This window comes from Cotesia glomerata, linkage group LG2, assembly GCF_020080835.1.
Source record: "Cotesia glomerata isolate CgM1 linkage group LG2, MPM_Cglom_v2.3, whole genome shotgun sequence".
NCBI lineage: Eukaryota > Metazoa > Arthropoda > Insecta > Hymenoptera > Braconidae > Cotesia > Cotesia glomerata.
In genome coordinates this window covers 10,791,694-10,815,343 of record NC_058159.1, presented here as the reverse complement: position 1 = coordinate 10,815,343, position 23,650 = coordinate 10,791,694, and the positions used below count along the sequence as shown (strand labels likewise).

General features: G+C 27.4%; 1 protein-coding gene across 3 annotated transcripts; it reads left to right on the top strand.

Annotated features, from left to right (window-relative positions):
* Positions 1–23,645, top strand: LOC123258713. Of its 3 annotated transcripts, none has more exons than XM_044718889.1 (5): positions 1–20; positions 19,996–20,139; positions 20,394–20,695; positions 22,104–22,360; positions 22,563–23,645. In XM_044718889.1, the coding sequence occupies exons 2-5, from the start codon at positions 20,028–20,030 to the stop codon at positions 23,335–23,337; spliced, it is 1,446 nt and encodes a 481-aa protein (XP_044574824.1). In that variant the 5' UTR covers positions 1–20; positions 19,996–20,027; the 3' UTR covers positions 23,338–23,645. The 3 variants fall into 3 exon arrangements, with proteins under 3 accessions (XP_044574824.1, XP_044574823.1, XP_044574825.1); XM_044718888.1 differs by lacking the exon at positions 1–20 and adding an exon at positions 337–2,354; XM_044718890.1 differs by lacking the exon at positions 1–20 and adding an exon at positions 16,666–16,733.
* Positions 23,646–23,650: the final 5 nt, after the last annotated feature.

Sequence of the window (23,650 nt, the reverse complement as noted above, 5' to 3'; positions counted from 1 at the left end):
GAATAATAAATAGATATAAGGTAAAACAAATTTTAATATGCAGAATAGCACAAACATACATTGGAGATATCAACCTATGAATCTCCTGGCAATCTCAACACTAAAATGCTACGGTTATCCATACCGGTTGATCCTTTTTGCTGGCATAGTATTGAACCTATAATCCTATCTACACCACCTTCATTATACCTACACATATTATTTGAATTGCTTCTATGTATGCTTGTCCATAGTTGTAGTAGTAATAGTAGTCGTAGTAGTAGTTCTAGTAGTATCCTTCCAGTAGTACACTTGAAAGTGATGGTAGCGATCTTACACTCCACTCACTGGATCTCAAGCGTCAGTGACTTTGCGTTCGCCGGTCAGACCGGATCTCTACACAAAACGTGCAGTGTTGTTACTTCGACTAATTTTTTTTCATTTAATCATATAGTATCAGTAATTAAATGATTAATTATTATCTGTGACAAAATCATTTTGCTAGTAATCATAAAAAATAATTAATTCCAAATTTTGAATACTTTAAAGTTTGTTTTTTTTAAAGATTTTTATCGCTATTTTTTTAGAGTTATCTTTTTAAAAAGTAGGATCTAGATTTGGGAATTTTAGTCTATAATCCGAAAAAAATGAATACTTGGAAAAAAAAAGTTAAAATGATAAAAAGGTTTAAATGTTTGCCGTAAAATACGAGAATTCTTAAAAAACAACGAAGAATAAAATTATAAACCCCATAGATAATCAAATCACAGCTCAAGCACAAAAAAGTGTCGTAGCAGGGCGCGTGAGTGTACAGCTGAGTCGATAAATTCGATTTTTTTCTTTTTCTGTGATGAAAATACCGATCAACCGATTAGAATATTAAATAGTTTTTCGAGTTTTGTGAAAATATCATAAATATGTTTATTCTGAAAATAAATAATGGAATTGACAAGAATTCAAGTGAAACAGGCCTGCTTTTATGGCTCGCTATTAAACCATATTTATTGTTTTTCAAGAATGTCTAATAAATTTGATTATTTTTGAATGTGCAAAGTGCAAATAACGTACTGTTTATGAATCATACATGGGTTTTTCAGCGGTCTGAATTCCAATGAATATTAATTCAAGATTTAAAAAATAGTTTCGAAATTATAAATTATAATTGAATAGATTAAAACGAACGGAGTTGATGAATAACTTAAATGAATATCAGTGAATGGTATGTAGAAAGAATGATACATTAATTGATAAGTTTTGTGTTTAATCTGTATCAAGTTTTTTAAAAATAAACTTTAGCAATAAAAGTGACAACAGAGTGAGCAACCAAGCGCGTCTGTTCTCCATTACTCACTAGAGATTCTGTCCGCGCGTGCATGACCGATTCGTTAGTTCTCTGGTCGATCCGGTTGGTTCTCCAGCCCACTGCAGAAAAATTGCACAAAATTACAACTCAGTAAATGAGAAAGAAAGCCAACAAGGGTAGGTAATTACACTAATCCTACTTTGTCCTTGCTACGTTCCGTTGCACTTGGCAATTGATTGTCGTTTGAAAGAGAGATAGATTCACTTTTTGTAAAAATGTATTCATTTTATTCAAAAAAGTGATACATCGATACAATTGTTGATAAAAATTATAAATAACGATAAATATTTGTTGGATGATGAAACAGTATTTAATAAAGTGATTCAACAATTGGAATGTGCAAAATTATTGCGAAGAATTTACCAAGAAAGTGACAGTGGCTCAGACTCCTATTGGATGTAATTGAAGAAATTACGTCGGATTTGCATCATTGGAAATTTATAAATTTGTCTGTTACCATAAAAAATTTCTGAGAGTTATTACAACTCACAAAAAAAAAATTAGTAATACATCTACTACCTCTCATACGCATAACTCAACCTAGGGGGAACTGATATATTGAGGCCTATTTATTAATAGTGAAAATTAGTAATTGTATTTACATGTGATAAATAAAAGTAATTATAATTATTGGAAAAACTTTGATTATTAATTATTGATAATTGTCAATAATTATTAATAAAAGATATAAAATAAAAAATGTCATCAAACAGTGAATTTTCGACAATGTCGAGTGGAGAAGTACCCTCTCTACCGAAATCACTTCCTAGCTCGAGAGAAGCTACGGCTGAGGGTAATTCTAGCTCTGCAGGTGGTTTTATACCTCTACGTGACTTTCTTGATCGTTTTTCATTACCAAGAGTTGTGAGACTAGAAGGAACTGGTGGACGTCCTGTTTTACTTTATAAACAGCAGCAGCGATCACTTAGAGTCACAGCAACCCTTTTAATACATAGATATCGTCACGATGTCAAGGTTGGGCCGGAAATTGTTATTCCCGAGGGTTATCCGGGTAAGTTACTGATACCGTCTTTATCAACACAGCTTTGCTATCTAATCTTCCCTTTTTAAATAAATACACACTCGGAGTGTATTTCTTCCTTTTAGGTTTATGCCATGAGAAAACTCGTTTCCCGCAAATTATCTACCCGTTTAATACTGCACTCGTATTCTTGCAATCTTATACTTATAACGAAACACAACTTGATTGCTATAGTGTAAAAAAGTAACGTAATAATCAAAAAACTTTTTTTATAAATTTATACTAAAAGTTTTATCATAGATAACTATTTCATTTTATTTAAAATATAAAACAATGGTTATATATTTAAAACGAAACAAATTCTATAAAGCTATTAATTATACAAACTCCATCAATTATTTCAGAATTATTGTCTGTAAAAATAATTTTTTCATATGTTCTACATTTAAAAAATATGACAACACTCCTGCATTTTTATTTAACTTTAGCGTGCTTGATATTTTAAACAAATGGACGAATTAGAAATTGCTTAGTAGATTATTTGTAGAAAATTGTATAATCTACAATTTTTAATCAATGAAATTTTATCTGATTCTAAAATATGTTAAATTATTATGGAAAAACTTCAAGATTTATTTAGTAGTTTATTTTGTTTTTTGACACAGTTGCAGAACTTCAAAGTTAAAAAAAATTTTTTCGTATGTTATTTAAATTAGAATTAGAAATTTGCGATCAGCGACCTTTAAATATTAATATTGAAGGTTACGCTTTTTACAGGCATTTTTTCTTACCTTGACGTGTAAATATTTCAGAGAAGATTTCGAAAGATAAAAAATTTTATTTATTTAGGCAAAATTCATAATTTTGGGGAAAAAAAAAAACCTCTCTGAAAATGTCAGATCCTTGTAAGATTATTTAAGGGTATTATGATAAAAAATTTAAGAAGTTGAAAGTTTTGTGTGAAAGTTCGATTTTGACGATTTATTAAAATTCAAAATTCTAAAAATTTTTCATTTGTGAATTTTTTTTTTCGACAATATTTTTTTTCTATAGCTTCAAGTGTCTCCTTTAAAACAAACAAAGAACCATTTCAATATTTATTAAAGTTGTCAAGATATTTAAAAAAAAAAACAATATTAAAAAAACTGAAAAAATAGTAAAATTTTGAATTTTGAGTCTTTTGAGAAAAATTAAAAAATTTTTTTACTTTTGTATATTTTTGTTTTATTATAAAAGAAAAGTATTCATCGAATTTTGTCCAAATTGAAAGGGGTCGATTTCAACTATTGATCGATTAAACGTGGAATGACCCATACACAGTAAAAAATTTTGCGTCATTTTTAACAGAAATCTTGTGTAAAAAAAAATTTAACACAAATTTTTGTGTTATTTTAACATAAACGTTTTATGTTAAATAAATAACATACTATTGTGTTAAATTTTACACAAATTAATGTTAAAATATTCTACAGGAGAACCTAAAATTTTTGACGCATCTAAATGTTAAATGTTTACATATTAAAATGTTAAAAAGTTATTTCCCCAAATTGAAGTAGTCAAATGCATAATCTCAATAGTTATAGTTAAAAACAATTAAAGTTTTCAAATATGGACTATTTTTATATCAAACGGGGGACTAGTTGATAATTCATAAGAATATATACAAAAGTAATATTTTTTTTTTTTCAATAATTTGACAGTTTTATTACAAACAGTAATTAGAATAGTTATAAGAAATATTCCGTTGGGATAACAAATTGTTCATCACTAGTTTCATATAATTGCCAGTTTTTAGTGTAAGGCACACGCATAAAATGATTTTGTTGAAATAACAAAAGACGGGATAACTGAAACATTTGTTCTGGTAACAAATGGGTGTAGTTACAGCAACAAATCCATCAGTTGCATTAACAAAATTTTTCAAGTTGTACTAACAAACCAATTTGCTAATTCACAAAATCAATTTGTTGCCTTAACGAAATCATTTTGTTGCTGTCACAAAACGACTTTGTTGCTGTTACAAAATGATTTTGTTGCAGAAACAAAACTAATTTATTGCTAAAATATTTTCCGAATCAGCTATAGCTGATTATAGCATATTTTTAAATCATGTATTCACTTTATTACTTTAACAAATTGTCTTTGTTACTCCAAAAAATTCTTTTTGTTATTTTAATAGAATAATTTTGCTGTTTCAACAAAAAAATTTGTTATACCAACTAAAGTATTTTGTCGAATCAACTTAAAGATTTTGCTATAGTAACGAAACTGTTTTGTTGTTATAATATATCAATAACTTGTTATAACCTAAATTTTGTTATTTTAACTAATAATTTGTTATCCCTATGTTAAAAAATTCATTTGTTACCACAAAATATCTTACGTTATCTTAACGAAATTTTCTTCTGCGTGCAAGTCGGATATTTTTTGTATAAAAGTTTTTGGTTTCAAAGTGGTTCGATTGGCACTTAGAATTAGTAAATATTCACTTATTCCAGTGAATTTTCACTAATTCATGTTTAGAGAGTAGTTAACGTCATTATAAATTTTTTTCTCTAAACGTAGGTAACTCTTATATAAATAAAAATAAAAGCTTCAATTCCAAGTTAAGCTTCAAGTTTCAATTTAGCTGCTTCCAATTTGCTGATAAAATCGATAATTTGATTGGTACATTGGCTGGATATACCATAAAAATTATGCTGCATAAAAAACCTGCATATATATATATATATATAGGAATAATGACATCCTTGTAGAATTCATCAGTGATTTTCATATAGCGGGAAGTTAGAAATAATTAAATAAATAATACTTAATAGATGAAATAAAATCTGGAAAACTGTAAATTAGACCTACCCCTGAATAAAAAAAAGTATTGAGACAAAGAAAAAAGTATTGAAAAGTATTAGATTGACTTGATAACCAATACTTTTAAAAACTTTGTCTCAATACTTTTTTTTTATCAGGGACGAAAGCTTAATATTCTTTTTGTGGTGTTATGTTATGACAAACATTAATTAAAAACAATCATATATATATTATTAAAACCTTGATTTTTAAGACGATTTTAGGTGGACCTTTTTTTAACTTTGTTTTATTTTATTTTTTAAACGATCGAGGATGTGTCAACTAATCAATAAAAATAATTCAATTCATCACTATAAAATAAAATCTCTTTTCATTATTCAGGATATTAAAAACTACCTATAGATCAATTCCGAAATCTTAGCAGTGTCAAAACTTGTTTAAAGTTTGTAATTCAAGCAAAAATATCTCCAATCAAAAAAGATGTGATTTATTATAATAGTCCTTGTTGATCTAATTATTTTATAAAGTACTAAATATAAATGCATTTCTACCGCACAAATGCTCAAAAATACTAAAGAACAGTAAATAGTTTTAAAACTTTCCTATAACTCGTAAACAGCAGAGTATTTTTGAGCTCGTTTACAAACTCAATTGTTTTGGATTGCAATCTTTTAATTTTAACTGAAAGTAAAATTAAAATGACTGTCACAAGTAGGCAGTTCTTGTTGAAATGAATTAACATATTAGCTTGTGAGTAATACATACCTAGATACATCACTAAAACCCACAACAATGTTGTCCCATTTGTCGGCGCACTCGATAAATAAATCTATAAATTCATTTGAGTTCGATTTATTCAATTTGAACATGAAAAAAACTAAAAAATCAAAAATGAAAATAAAAAATTTGAATAACAAACAAGTTTTATTCATAAATTCATTAAACCTGACAACGTGTGTTCGGACATGAGGACAAAAATTTTTCATTACTTGCAGAAACTCGTAACTTTTTTTTATCTGGCTGTCCACGTATAGTTGACGAGCATTATAAGCAACATTACCAATTAGGGTTGTTCTATATCGTTCATTTCACGTACATTAAACAGACATAAAAATTACCTTATAAGATATCTCAATATCAGCTGGTTTTACGTATAATGGATCAATAAACAAAATATAACGATATAAACTATTTAAGCGAATAATTATGCAATTTTATGTTTAATTAATTTGATCAGAAAACGGGGATTAATAAATGAGTACAATAAATTTTATTCAAAGATTCGATGCAACACAAAACAACCTTGCAACCTACAGGCGTCTCTTAATGTTTTTCACCATATTAAACATATTACTACCTTTTATTACACAGCAGTAACAACAAAGCGTAAAAGAGTCTTTCCATCACTCCAGGAATGGAAATCGATGAAAGATTACATCATCGTTTACGTCGGTTCGCACACCGCATTCTTTTGCCTACACTCCTTCATTCTCTGTTGGAACCTCAGACGCAGAGGTTTATGTTAAGGATGTAACGGTAACTTTGATAAAGCATTTTGCGTCGACAGATTAATCCTTCACTGGTTACTCGTACCCGTTAATAATACTTGTACTCCTTTATTAAATTAATAATTAATATCTACGCGACTTAAGAGTTATTCAATTTGATAATTAAAAATTCTAATTACAATATGAAAACAAAATTTTTAATCATCCTTTATACCTACAATATTGTTTATAATAGACAGAATATTTTTACATGTTTTATAGTTATGAGTTACTATATTTTTATCATCGGTTCATTCTATTAAAATCGTTTTACGCAACCTATGTAATTTATTTATATTATATAATGTTTTAAGATACTTAGTTAACAAATTATCATCGTCATTTAATTAATTTGTCCAACTATTTCAAAAAATAGGCATTTACATGATAAATTAGAAATAATTAAAAAAAAAACGTTCCAACTTCTTGTAAGATCGTTATATGTACGAATGAGAGATGAAATAGTTGTTAACTAAAAATAAACACATTTTGTTTTGGAAAAATTTTGAGTTTGAGAAAGAAGACCAAAATTTCCTTAGCTGAAGTATAAAATTTTCTTCAATTTTTAAATCTTGATTAAATAAAATTTCTCTTAAGGAGGTATTACCCCAAGAAAAAGACACCAATAGGTTAGGAATATTGGCAGGGTGCGAAGTGTATGGTGGGGACGGCTGGCGCTGATTACCAGTTTTACGTATAAATCTTATGGGAACAGCATGATTTAACGCTAATGGCGGCCACTGGAACTAAATTACTCCGTTTGATTTAACACAGAAAAAGCATGAAAAATGAAGGCAGCACCACTGTGCACCTAGCCAATTGGTTTCTTTCTCACGCACTAGTGTTGCCTCTCTTTACAGACTATCGCTCACTTACTTCCACTCATGTAAAATATCGAAAGTCACTAACTTTAAACATTTCTTATAAAAAAATGAATACCGCTCGTTTGTGTTATTTTTGATAAAAAATACTTGTTATAACTTCAATTTAATATTCTCAGTTTTTCAAAAAAATCCTAAAAAAAAGTATGGTTGTTATTCAGTAAAATATTCACTCTAACTACGGTCGAAATAGGGAATACATGTTAAATGTACGATTTTTAATTACTAATATTTCGAAAATTAGCACCGCAAGGACTATTAAAAAAAATTTATTCGTATAGAGGACACTTAAAAGTACGCGTATTCAAAAATTGAAGAATATTGTAAGAAAAGTGATTTTGGGCAATACCTCCTTAAACGCGCTTTTCATGCTTGAATCAAAACTTCTTCTTTGAAATTCTTAGGTATTTATTGCTTCAAATTAATTAATTTCTCAATTCAAGTCATTTTTATTCAATAAAGATAATTCATTTGACTCAAAATTAAATTAAAGCTTCTTCTCAATACAAATAAAAATACACACAAATTTATTGAAGCATACAAGTGAATAAATTTTTTTAGGGTAAGAAAAGTTTTTAAACTTGGCAAATTTTTTGAAGAAGAGACTACTTAAACATTTTTACAATAAGAAATTTCTCCTAAATCAATAAAAAATTTTTTTTCTCTCAAATAAGAAGTAAGGAAATAAAATTATTTTTGGCTCACAGGGCATTTTTATTTTGATGGGATCATTTTACTAAGCATCTATATTGTTAAAAGAAATTTTAAAAATCGATAAAAAATCATTCAAAAGTCAGTCCTGCTAGCAGTCTAAGGGCTTAGGCTGCCCGAACAACGGGTAGACAGGCGAGGGTTCGAATCTCTGAGACGCCGCTTTTTTAGCGATCCTAGCACTTCGACCGTAGCCAGGTGTACCTTGACCAGGTTTTCTGTGGTTTTCCTGACCACTGTGCTAAGAGGCGGGGGACAGGCGAATGCGGGTATAGTAAAATGTAAGTCGGCCCCAGTCGCGACTCGGGAGAGGGAAAAAGAAAAAATAAACACACGGAAAAAATGAAACACGACTGGTTACTGTGCTACACAAGAATGAGCGATAAGTGTATAAAAAAAGTTCTTAGCACATTACTAGATCATGTGATAATAAGAATGAGTCGTTTTTACATATGACTGAGTATTGTTCAGCACAGTAACCATTCCTATGTTACACATTACACTGAAAACACGAGTGATTCTCATGTTCACAGTCACTGTTAGCTTTTAGGACAATACAGATTCCCGTGAGCAGAAGAACCCTTACTATATAAAATAAGTATGAGTACTGCGCAAGCGTACGAACCAGTCACCTGACAAACGTTTCTCATTCTCGTGCAGCACAGTAACCATTCCTGTGCTAAATGAGAACTGTTGCTTTGGATCACATTGTAATAATAGTAAAAAAAACGAAATTTATTTCATTTGTAAATATTTGTAATATTAACTCATATTTTTATAATTATATTTAGTATGGTTTACAAATAGAAATCATAATATAATAAAATTAATTTATTATTATAAATAATAATAATTCTTTAATTTTTTTTAAATATATTAAGATTTAATACGGTTGTATGTTTCTGAATTGTCATCAGTAACTTAAAAAAAAAAAAAAATAAATAAAATTTATTTCGAATTCTGCATATGATGGATTAAATAGACCAGATAAAAAGTGCATAAACTGATGTCAATTTTTAAATCAACATTTCAAAAATAGAAATTTCACAGTTGTATTATTTACATTTTTAGCAATCGAAAATAACTTTTCAATTTTTGTGGAAAAGAAAACTTAAATATTTATCAATAACGTTCTTAAGTTATATATATATATATATATTCTTATGGAATTAATCATTTAAAATTATAGTACATCTTTATATATACATTTTTCACAATAGTACAATACAATAAGTTAAATTAATAGAAAAAATATAAATAAATAAACAAAAAATAGTTACATATTTAAACTTTTTTTAATTTTAAGGTTAGAATAAGCGGCAACTCATTTAGTTGGCTGTAGCTAGTCGTGTGATCCAAAGCAACAGTTCTCATTTAGCACAGGAATGGTTACTGTGCTGCACGAGAATGAGAAACGTTTGTCAGGTGACTGGTTTGTACGCTTGCGCAGTACTCATACTTATTTTATATAGTAAGGGTTCTTCTGCTCACGGGAATCTGTATTGTCCTAAAAGCTAACTGCGACTGTGAACATGAGAATCACTCGTGTTTTCAGTGTAATGTGTAACATAGGAATGGTTACTGTGTTGAACAATACTCAGTCATATGTAAAAACGACTCATTCTTATTATCACATGATCTAGTAATGTGCTAAGAACTTTTTTTATACACTTATCGCTCATTCTTGTGTAGCACAGTAACCAGTCGTGTTTCATTTTTTCCGTGCATGTGGTGTAAGCAAATTGCAAATATCTGAAAGGACATGCAATGGAAATAAATTTTATTTTTAAAAAACCAGTCAAATATTAATTTTATACAATTGAAAACTCTGATATATAATGCATTTCAATGATTCGTACCGGTCAAGAATTTTACGGAAAATGGAAACATCAAAATTTGGCCAACTCTAAATAAAGAAATCACTAAGTAAAAAATTTATATAAATATTATATTAGAAATAATAAAAAAATTATTTTTCTAAATAAGGATAATTTAAAATTTCGATAATAATAAAGGTAGTAATGTAAAAATTTAGTTACCAAAAAAATTGGAATTATTTTAAAAAAGATAAGCATAAAATTATAAAATTTAAAAATAAGATATCCGTAAAATTAGACAAACCATAAAACAAACAAGTGAAATGACAGATATTTAAAAAAATGGAGAAGAATATATTTAGACAAGTCAATAATAAAAAGACAATTGAAAATTTAGAAATATAAAAAAATTGATAGTTTTAATTATTCGTAAACTTAAAAAATGGGCATCTCTAAATATAGACCAGTAAATTTAGATATCTTTAATTTCGAACATCTCTAATTATTTACAAATATAAATTCTTAAAATTCACAACAAAGACGATTAAAAATGTAGTCATCATACAAAATAAGCGCTGAGAAATTTAAAATACAAAAGATAACTAAAAATTAATTAATTTTCCTGTGACCGCTGCTCCAGGAAGTTATAAAGTTATTTGCGATCGATTGTCTTGTAATTTTTAAAACACACCAAAATTTTGCTTTTAATCTTGGTAAAAAATATTTTCGAGGATCCGGAACTGCCAACAGCTCCTGTGACCGCTGCTTCAAGAAGTTGTAAAGTTATTTTTGATCGATGGTCCTTTAATTTTCAAAACAAACTAAGATTTCGCTTTTAATCTTGGAAAAAAATATTTTCGAGGACCCGGAACTGCCAACAGCTCTTATGACCGCTGCTCCAGGAAGTTGTACAGTTATTTGCGACCTATTGTCCTGTAATTCTTAAAACGCACCAAGATTTTGTTTTTAATCTTGGTAAAAAATATTTTCGAAAATATATACTTCCTGGAGCAACGGTCACTGGAGCTATTGGCAGTTCCGGATCCTTGAAAATATTTTTTACCAAGATTAAAAGCAAAATCTTGGTGTGTTTTACAAATTACAAGACAATCGGTCACAAGTATCATTACAACTTCCCAGAGCAGCGGTCACAGGAGCTGATGGCAGTTTCGGGTCCTCGAAAATATTTTTTACCAAGTTTAAAAGCAAAATTTTGGTGTGTTTTAAAAATTACAAGACAATCGATCGCAAATAACTTTATAACTTCCTGGAGCAGCGGTCACAGGAAAATTAATTAATTTTTAGTTATCTTTTGTATTTTAAATTTCTCAGCGTTTATTTTGTATGATGACTACATTTTTAATCGTCTTTGTTGTGAATTTTAAGAATTTATATTTGTAAATAATTAGAGATGTTCGAAATTAAAGATATCTAAATTTACTGGTCTATATTTAGAGATGCCCATTTTTTAAGTTTACGAATAATTAAAACTGTCAATTTTTTTATATTTCTAAATTTTCAATTGTCTTTTTATTATTGACTTGTCTAAATATATTCTTCTCCATTTTTTTAAATATCTGTCATTTCACTTGTTTGTTTTATGGTTTGTCTAATTTTACGGATATCTTATTTTTAAATTTTATAATTTTATGCTTATCTTTTTTAAAATAATTCCAATTTTTTTGGTAACTAAATTTTTACATTACTACCTTTATTATTATCGAAATTTCAAATTATCCTTATTTAGAAAAATAATTTTTTTATTATTTCTAATATAATATTTATATAAATTTTTTACTTAGTAATTTCTTTATTTAGAGTTGTCTAAATTTTGATGTTTCCATTTTCCGTAAAATTCTTGACCGATACGAATCATTGAAATGCATTGTACGTAAATTATTATAAATAGTTAATCACTTTTCTTGAAAACTTCCATTTGTGAATTTTCCTACAATTAATTTCTGATTACGAAGGGATTATGATGATATACTAAAACATAATGAAGTAAAACACGCATTGTGTTTCTTCGATTCTAAGTTTACTCAATATAATTAGATTGCTTGTTCACACGAATCTGTAATCACTGCAAAAAATGAGTAAAGGATATTTGCGAGAAGCAAAAAATCCGGGTTTGTAACAAATAAAGACGTTAAAATAAGGCTGTTAAACATTACATGTTTATGATTGTTACAATATTTTAGCTTACGTTAAAACCTACTCAATTATCGACTTTACGTTAAAACAACTACATTTATCGCATCACCTAAAATCAGCTTGGAACTTATGAATCAAAAAATTTTTTATTGATATAACGCTTAGGGAATTATTCAGAAATTAGTTTTATGGCTTTTTCTAAAAATAAAATGAATTTTCCGCTATATTAGAGCTCTAAACGCTTAAAAAAACATTTTTTTTTTTTTTTTAGATTTCTCAGAATCTATTGTTTTGAATTCATTTAAATTCACACGAAACCTAATGACAACAAAACTTTCTTGAATGCCACAAGCCATATTTTAATCGGTCAAGCCGTTCATGAGTTATGAGTTTAGACAAACACACACACTCTTTTTGATCATAAAAAAAAAAAAACAAAAAGTTAATGACTTAATTTTTTTTTTCCTAATATTTGATTATCTATTTTGATTTTCCTCATAGGAAAATAATCGTTATACGAGTTGCTTGATCGGTCACATTTCACTGTAAAGTGTACACTAAAATCAAAGTTTATTAATGTACATTATGCAGGGTTTTGTTGCTTCAACATTATGATGTTACGAAAAATTATCATCATCATAAATTTTTTCTTAGACTAAAAAGTTTTTTTTTCGAGTAATAAAAATGATCGATTTAATTATAATTTTACCTTATTTCATTGTATGTAACTCTTATATGTAAAGATTATCAAAATAATATTTACTTTAACAAAAATATATTTTGTTGACCTGAAAATCCCGGTGAGTCAAGAAAAATATCCTAGAAGTACTTATGGAAAAAAAATCTATATACATTGTTTTCTAACAATACTTTTTACTTTAAGTAAAGTGGGTTCATTATAAGACTAACTATTTAAGTACAATAATTAATTACATTTCAAAATGTATTATTATATGAGTTCTTCACGTTCTCTGTATAAACTATTTTTTCAAAGCATACAGCAGAGAAACGAAATCTAAGGTACAATCAAATTTTATAAATATATCATGTGTCGTAAATCATAACAAATAACTAGACACGAAAAAATTATTCTATAAAAATGGTATCTTTCTAACAGACAATAAAAAAATGAAAGTCATATAATGACTGTATTTTTTGAAGGACTAAAAGTAACATAATTATATCTTCTAAAATATGAGATCAGAGTATTACTAGTTTAGAAGTGACAGATAATGATTATAAACGTAAATATTTGCACACTCAATCTCAATTGTAATTAATACTTTATCGATAAACTTCTTAATTATTGTAAAATTCAATCGTGCTTGATATATTTATTTTATTGCTTCTCTTCAGAGGTACATCTTTAAAAAGCAATTGAGACATGATCTAAAGAAAATACAGTGCTACTGAAATAGTATAAATATTCGTTAAAGTAATACGTATTCGATTCACTTGTTTTACATAAAGTTTCGACATAGTAGAAAACAATTTTTAAAAATTTGGGGTCATACATTTTTAAAATAGTATCTAAACTCACATTGTTTACAGTTAGATTAATAATACGATTTAAAAATTGAGCTTATGGTTGATTATACAGAGGACGTGATAGCAATCATGGCTAATATAAAGAAAACAATGTATAATATATGTCTATAGCATTGACTAGATTCAACAATATCCATAAATTTATTTGCATAATATATCTTCTACTTTGCCTATCATGTTACCGAATGAGACACTGCTTATAAAATCATATATAAATAGAAGAGTACAAATAACAATTTTACTGATCGTATAAAACTTTATTATCACATGATTTATTGATTAAAGTATTCTGCAACGCGCTGTGAAATAAATTCAACGAAAGCTATAAAATGTATTTACATAGTATGTTGATATAAATTATTCTAGTATTGATTAAAAATTCCATATACACTAAATATAAATTTACTTTTCAATGTCAAATTTTATAAGACTAAAACGTTTTTACACAACTCATAACACGAATCAGCAATTAGAGTGCTTTTTTATAATAACATTTTTTTCGTTTTTTCACCGCAATTAATTTTTTTGCTGTTATAACTCATAATAAGTTATTTTTTCATCTAATATATTTGTTTCAACAATGATGGAACAAGAGATGTTGAAAATAACTGTCTCATTTAGTATGATTTGATAGTAATAAATGAAAAACAAATTATCTTATCTTTTGACAGCCTTCAGGCGATTAGTGAACGTCAACCACAAAACCTAACTATTACTATTTTAATGATGTTTGTGATTATACATATTAATTGTCATTAACAGAGGTAACATTTTCAATTTCAAAAAAATTGTGACAGTTAAAACTTTACTAAAAAAAAATTTTGTTTATGTTGCCATCGTTAATTAAGTATCTAACCACTTCTTTTTATCTAAATTTTTTTGTTTATTTTTTCCTATCAATTATCAAAGGATAACTGAGCAAAAATAATAGTAAATTTTTAATTATTTTCTATTTTACTTTAAAAGTCAAGAATATAATTTATTTGTCATTAAAAAATGAATGAGTAGTATGAGACATATATATATTTTTTTTTACTTGAATTGTACTATGTCAATAACATGACATTTAACATCACAAATTATCGAATATTCCTAAGTGTGAAATCCACAAAATCAATTTTAATTATACGCATTATAGTATATGAGTGTAATTTCACAAAATTGCGGCAACTTTAGTGAAAATCACTGTTATTAAAAAATAAAGGTTACAATAATTTTTACATTTTCTCTTCATAACTATATAGAAAAATAAAAAAATAATAATAGTGATAATAATAATAATTATTGTTGATGTATAAGAGACGCGTTCCAACCTGTGCGGTCTGGCAGATGTCCTAGACAGCTATGGTTTCGACCGAAAATAAATAAAAATAAAACGCATCAATGTCTGCAATTCTACCCTTTTACTTGAAAAACTCAGTCTTCATATTCGGTTTAAATAACAGATATTATGTGGTGGATTCTTGGCGACCTTGTAGTGTAGTTGCGAATCGTTATTGCACTGCTCACAAATTTAACAATTGACTGAGATTTATTTGTCAATAACTTTTCCGATTTCATTTTTTTAAATAATAATAATAAGCGGTTATTGGACGTATATAATTTATCGACTGTAAAAGTAAAATGTTTTCTTTTCAATTATACAAGTGAAATTAATGGAAAATCGGTTTTCTACATCTAAGAGTGTAAATGGCGATACAGTGAGTCAATTAATGCACTTTTTGATTAGAATTATTTCATTTTTATGAGATTTCTAGATTTTATTTATCTTCGGCTTGTTATGCTCCAATAGTTTAAATGAAATTATGCAGTCAATGAACCATAATAATTCAATGCTCTGAAAAAAAATATTTAAAATAAAAACCTATAATATTATAGTTTTCATTACACTCTAACAAACGTATAAAGAAAAATAATTTAATAAAAGTTTCATAAGCAGAGGAAATAAACAAAGTTATACAACTTAATAATAAAAAATCAAAAAAATTTGTAGCTACGAACCAAGTAATATAGATGAGATACTACTCATATTTTCTGAATTCAAAATATTTGAATTATTCTATTTACTTTGTTATAATAGAATAATAATTATATATATTCATTGCTCAAATATGCTCCAAAGTTAAATGAACAATAGAAATTTCTTCAAAATCACGGGTTCAACGTCCAGAAGCGTGACATGATCATAATGACAATAATAATAATTGTAAACATCATCTTATCTTGAATCGGGTGAATGGTCAAATTGAAAGAAAAAAGAATATAAATTTAAAGCCCGAAGAGGGTCTTTTGCGTTATCAAGGGTGAAAAATATGGGTTTCGTTTCTAAAGAATACAAAGTCTTTTATCCACCTGGATCGCCCTTAAAGGATTTGGTTACAATGTAGTAACAGTCTGAATTCTTGAACCAGTCTATTTACACTCGCGATGAATCACACCCGGATCTCAGAATAGGAATATAATAATATAACCTTTGGCTGTTAATATCTACCGATTATTTATCAAATATAAATAAAATTTGAATAAAATATTAAATTTTTTTGACGCATTGCTATTTTTAAAATTTTGAATGTTTTTTTTTAATTTTTGAAAAATATTTTTACAAAATATATTTTTACAAAATATATTTTTTTTTTATAATCTTAATAATATATTTAATTAATCGATGTCAATGAGTGAATCTGATAATAAATGAATGATGAGCAAAATCTGTGATTTTGCAAGACCAAGACCAAGACCAAAACAAAGATCATACATACACTAGCAAGAACAAGACCGAACAAGCAAGACCGAGACTGGTATCAAGACAGTCTTGGTCTTGGTCTTGGTCTTGCTTTGCTCATCACTATAATAAATTAGAAATATCGTGATAAATTTGGAAATAGTAGTTTTCCGCATTGATTGTCAAATAATCCATAAATCGGTGAACGGATGTTTTCTTCTGTAAGATTATATTTACGTTCCTTTGAGATATCAAAACCCACTTGGACTATCTAAGTATTGGTTTTTAAAATATTATTTTCTTAATACTATAAAAATAATCGGATTCTTTCCATTATTTAATGTTTCGAGGAATATTTTAAAAATTACTTTTCCGACTGGTCTGTAAATTTGATCAGACCTGAATTTTAATCAATCATTTGTGAATTTTTAATTAATTCAAATTATCTGTGAAAAAAAATTTATGAATTAAACATAAAGAATATGATTTGCCGAGCTCGGACATAGCGGAAAGTTTTTCAACAGTCCTGTTATATGCATAATCCGTTTCCGGCAAAAAATCAAGTTATTGATTTCATCATCTTTCAAATCATTCATGAAATCAATAATGTACATTTAAATGAGATAATAATTGGTCTGTTAGTAACAGCCGGTCCCTACGATTGCAGCTTTATATTTCTCTCCTAGACAAAGAAGAATTTTGAAAAAAACGCTCTGCTACATGATAGATTTTTTAATTATCTATTTCGTAGCAGAGCGGTATTTTCGAAATTCTCATTTGTTTAAAAGAAAACCATAAAACTGCTATAGCTTTATAATCATGAGTGCAACAAGGATAGTACCGTTTCTTGCACTGAGTGCGACGCGAGAAAAAGATGGGATCGGCTGTTGAAGAAAAAAAAAAAGGAATTTTATATATTTTTGAGATGATCAATTAAGATGTTTAGATAAAAATAATTGTCTTATACTAACTTAAGTAATTACATTTCATAAAATATACATTTTTTTGGGTTATTTTATTATTTTTTTTTTTTTTTTTTTCAAGCGTTTGCCGAATAAATTTTTTACGTGAAAACTGTAAGGTTTTTTGGATCTAAGATTCGTTCTGTCATCGAATGTTTATTTTAATTGGTTCTTTGAATATTAATATGATATGATATCAAATGGAATTTGATTGAGCAGCCGGATGTGGAGTCTTATCCGAAACTTAATGCTAATAAATATCTACACTTTTACTCTAAAGGAGAAATAAAAACATATATGTATACTACATATACAAAATTTTTTTTAAGAAAAATAATTCTATTTAAAATTTAAGGTTTAAAAATATAGATAAAATACTACTTAATATGTACGCTGGCACTTTATAACTTCCTTCTCTAACATTAAATTTTAATTAAGAAATAATATATTTTCATTCATTAATATTTATAAAAACTATTTATATATTTTAATTTATATATCCAACTTTTATTATTTAACTAAAGTAGTATAATCTTTGAATAACTAAAGTTATGAATAAGTAATTTTTATTAGCGATAAAATGTTTTTAAGATCAGTAACCGCCAAAATTTACAAAGTACTTGAAGAAACTAGTACATTAAATACTTGTAATGACTTGATTTAGTTACTAATAGTGATGCGTAGAGGAAGGATCATTAACACTGAGATATAGAGATAGTTAAATGTTATTAGCTATTGAAGAAATGATTGGGATATTAAAAGTAATTTTAGCTTTCATCCTATATAGGCATAGAGATAATTATACATAGTAAGAGTAATCAAAGTAGTGCTAACTGTGTCAGATATATATGTTTACAATGAAGATGGAAAGTAAAGGAAGAGTCTCTTGCGTAATATAGACCTTCCCATTACCCATGGGCTTTACAACATTTCTTTCCGAGTTGCACACTGTCGACGAAACTGCTCTTGTAATTAAGTTATCAACGGAAAATGAGGCCATCAGAATAAAACAGACTGTGATTCTCTAATAAATAAGTTTATTTTATTTCTGTTTGTCGTAATACTACCTATTCTTTATGGGTACAAATCCATTGTTAACTTAATTAATTAAGGTTCATCAACACTTGCTGGCTTATTTTATTAATTATAAATTATAACTTCAATACTTTTTAGTTCTCACAGTAATAATACTATATACACCGGAAAACTTCTATTGTTATTTTGTTTTCTTATAATTAAAAATTACATACATACATATATATATATATATATATATATATATATATATATATATATATATATATATATATATATATATATATATTTAAAAACAAAATGTATTATTTTATTAGTTGAAAAAATGATCATTATTCCAATTGAATAAATGGCAAATTTTATTGCTAGTTACATTAAGCATCAGCATAATAAATCATCATTATAATACTAATAAAAATGACTTAGAGCAGTTGATATGATTGAAAAACATAGATTCCCGCACACAACCATTATTTTTTTCAAAATTTTGTTCTATTTATAACTTAATACTTCATAGTTTAGGGGTTTGATTTAAATTTAGCAAGAAATATACTGCTCCAATCAACGCAAATTCTTTATTAATCTGAATATCGATCTGCCGAAGTTGTACTAAATCGAAAATTTTATTTTCAATTTTTCTACCTTAAAAATTATGTATATTCTAAAACTTTTAAGTGAATATTTCGATTTCTACAGTTTGCTTAAGAATTTTTCACCTTTTTTAAAGAAGTTTGCTTTAGACGTTTTCGTGTGATCTGTAAACGTATTTATCAAAAAACTTTCATTTTTTCCTGAAAATTGACACACTAAAAAAATATAAATAAAGCACAATACAGGAACACGATTATTATCTCTACTAAATTTCCGGAAGATTTCAAAACAATTTTTAATCAAAGTGATTTTTGGAAAGGTCTCTTTAAATATGATAAACTAAAACATTTTTTTATAGAAAACTTGAAAAAAAAATTTGGTTTTTCAACAAAAAAAAATAAAAGAAACATAATATTGATCAAACTGATAAAGATAAATAATAATAAAATAAAAATAAAACAACTATTAATGAAGTTCGCGTGATGTTGGATTATTAATTAATTAGTATTCAAAATAACCATCACAACACTTAAACACTTAGGCGTCGCAATCCTATAGTAAACTCATGCATGCATTTATAAATTTTTTTTTGGTTTGATTGTCATTAATGTTATAGATAAAGATATTATACGAGCGTCTTACAAACACGATCATCGTAACTCATTATCATAATCTTTATTAATCTGCGTAAGAGTTTGTCACGCATACAAACTAACTTTTATTTTCTTATATTGAAACACACACATGTATAAGATACTTGTTCCGTATCATATAGCTTTTACGTTTCTTAGAATTATAATTCTCAATAAAAAAGTAAAATGAAATAGAAAAATTTTTTAATAATAAAAAAAAATACTTTTAAGCATTTATTAATAATAAATTATTTCAATTTCAGGGTGGTTTTCCGTAGTCTCTGGTAATAATGCGATGGGAAGCGCAAGAGTTTACAGACGGATTGAAAGTCTTGTACGAGGTGGAGTACCAGCTTTCCTCTTAGCAGCACCACTTCGAAGCTACACTCTTACACACTCCAAGATGGGTTAGTTAGTAACGACGTCATACCATCATTCGTTATTTTTTTCTACTCTAATTTATCTTTAGCATCGATTAATTATTTATATCCGATATCTTATTTACACAAACTCGGATTTGAATCACCGAGGTAGAAAACCGGTCAATGTTTTTATTTGTTGCTAAAAAACTTTAAACTGAAATATGTTATACAGATAAAAAATAATTTATAAATAAATTGAATAGTTTGATAACTTAAATGACTACAATTTCTATTTATAGAAGACGGAAATCTACGTGCTCATTATACCAAGACAATAATACAGGCTGGCGAGGTACTACGCTTAATAGCAGTCTTTCAAGATACCAGAAAATGCAGTTCAATACCCTTTGGAATAACAGGAGGTACATCGGAAAAAGACCAATATGCTCAATGTTTAGATTCCCATGGTCGCGAAGTATTTGTCGCTTTATCAACTCGAGGTGAATTTTATGCAATATGCCAGAGTAGTAATGCAGATAACGGAAATGACGCTGTTCTTTATAGAGTTCATCACTTAGCAAAACGTGCTCTTCCTCTAAGGGTAAATTTTTAAATCATTAATATATATTGATCATTCTATATAATACCTAATTGTAAAAATCATATTATTTTATTTAGTTAATTTTCTGATATGTTATAGTAGCGAGTATAAAAAAAAAGCTAATCTGTAAATTTTTAGCCCTTACACTAAGAAAGCAAAGAAATTTTATCTAGATAAGGATTAATTGGCTTAAAAATGTATTGAAATTAAATGTTGAATTTATTAATTTATTTATTTATGAATAAAATCAATAACTACATTTATTATAATAGATAAACAAAAAGTTTTAGTAAAAATTGTTTCAATCAATTTGACCCACTCTTCGGGGAAGAAAATTTTCTAAATACTTATAAGTAATTTTTTTTTTCAGTGTAAGTTTGCAAAATACGAATTTTTTATAATTTTACAATATTAAAAGTATGATAAATTAAAAAAATTCAAAACCTATTGATTTCATATTATTTAAAAATAATGAGGGTCACCATTTTATCATGAAATTGAGATAAATACAAAACATAATTTGTGGGCCATGAAAAATCGATTGAAGGATACAAATTTTAAGTATAGTAATACTTGAATTTTTCAATTAATTTTTAAGTTTTTCAGTTATATAAAAATTAAATGCTGGTCAAAAATCAGTAATTAAAACTATTCTAAATGGGTGTAGCAAATCAAAGTATTTTTAAACATTTTTTTTACATATCGACGTTCTAATTAGCAAATTGTCTCATTCCATTTTAAAGAATCTTCCATTTGTACGAAAATACAATTAGTTCGAAATTTATCATCATTTAACTGATATATAAAAAACCATTTAATATATAATAGAGGTATAATATTTTGGTTAGGATCATTCAAATAATTTATAATTAGACTATGACTACATCAAAATGTTAAAAAATCACCCTCTAAAAAATAAGGAGTTAGACCAATTTCTAATTAGACCGTCGATATAAAAGCAGATAATTTATAAGAGAAAAATGTAAATTTTTTTATTATTTACAATTTTTACAAAAAATGTTTTCAAGTCGAAAAATTGATATTTTCAAAAAAAATTTTTTAAAAATCACTTTGTCTTAAATAAACTTTAAGAAAAAAATAGTTGAATGTTAGTTAAAAATTTAATAATTTTGATTGTATGGTTATAAATAGGATAATTCTTACTTCCAAACTATTACAAAAACTTTCTGGATTATTATCGAATGGGCTACATATTTAAATATCTCGAATTTTTAATCTAATTTTTAAGAATGAAAAAATTACAGATGAGCTTTTTTTAATGCAAATGAAAATACGTCAAAAAATTAGCTATTTTGGTATGAAATGAGTAGTCTAACAGGTAACATTCATCATCCTAACCAAACTCATTAATAAAAATATCATTTGAAAATTGATCCATTTTGTACAGGTCCGATTAATAGCTGGGCCACTACCTATCCCACTACCGAGAGAATACGGAGGTCTGATGCAATTAGAAGCATCAACGAAAGGTTCCATTGTTCTTGGTTGTATTGTACCGGAGAGACCAGTTCCAAATCCTGAAATGCTAGAACTCGTAGTATCGGGTAATGGAGCACCTCGAGTTCGTAGAGCACAACTTGGTTATCCATCAGAAGCACGACTACTAACATCGCCAAAGATGCAACGATTATTATCGGCTTGCAGGTATATTTAAAATGGTTTCTTATATATATATATATATATATATATATATTTCGACTCATCTGTCGTAGAGAAAAGTTATTGACAGTTGAAAGTAATGGAAAACTTCCTGCTTATAAGCCAGCGAGTTCATTGCTCGAGATTTTATCTTGATTGCAGACCGATCAGTGTTGACCGGATCGATTGATTTGTTTTCTTGTTTCAGTCGGGCGGTCGGTGATCGTGCTACAGAACCACGAGTGGCGCCACAGAAACTTCATGCTAGTAGTATTAGTAATAATAGTCTTGGTGAAGGATCAAAAGAAATGCATTTAAAAAAAATAAAACCCAAACCGGAAACTAAACCAGTGCTACAGAGTTTGCGTGAAGGTCTTGAACAGTTTAAAAAATCAACTGTTCGTGAGCATAGTCAAACTCGTCAAAATTCATCAAATAGTTTCTTAGAGAAAATAACTAAATTGACTTATGTTGGAGGTGGACGTAGTAGAAATCCAGCCAAGAAATCAGCATCATTCACTTTTGCTACTAAGCCAGAAGTCGTTGTCAAAGCCAAGGAACGATATTCAAGTCTTGAACCAGATACTTCGTCGCAAAATCATTCTCATCATTCCAAACAACCAGTACAGAGGTCTATATCCACGAGTTTTCTGGAAACACCTCCAGTAAAAGTTGAACTTGAGCCAAATTATGCACGGGTATGTGATAGTTTAACACCTTTGACGATAACACCTCAATCTAAAGTGATATGTACTAAAACAGATGATTTGTACACTGAAATTTGTGAAACAAATTCTAATAAAAAAATTCAAGAGTTTCCTGATAATCATGTAATTGCTAGGATAAAAATTGTTGTAAAAAGTAATGACTCTTATCAAGAAAACGGAAGAGAGGAAAAATATGCCAACTCTTTAATTGCACCCCAACATATCGATTCTGATGTCAGTATCGAAGATAACGAACTATATAACACAATTTTTTGATAGTTCGACAATTTTTAGTTAAGTTGTTTAAATAATTCAGTATATCAATTGTTTTGTGAGTAACTAGGACAATTATAACAGTTTATATATATATTTTTTTTACAAATTGCCATTTGATTGTCCTTAATTAATCTGTATTATGTTACATAATTTTTTATTGTACTAATAGAATATTAAAGTTTGAATCTGTAAATAACATAATAAATATAAGTCTCTAAGACATTATAATTGTAGTTTTTGCTAAAATGCATCAACTATTTTTTATTATCATAAAAACTTTTAATGTAAGCCAAATAACTTTTTGTTAAGAAAA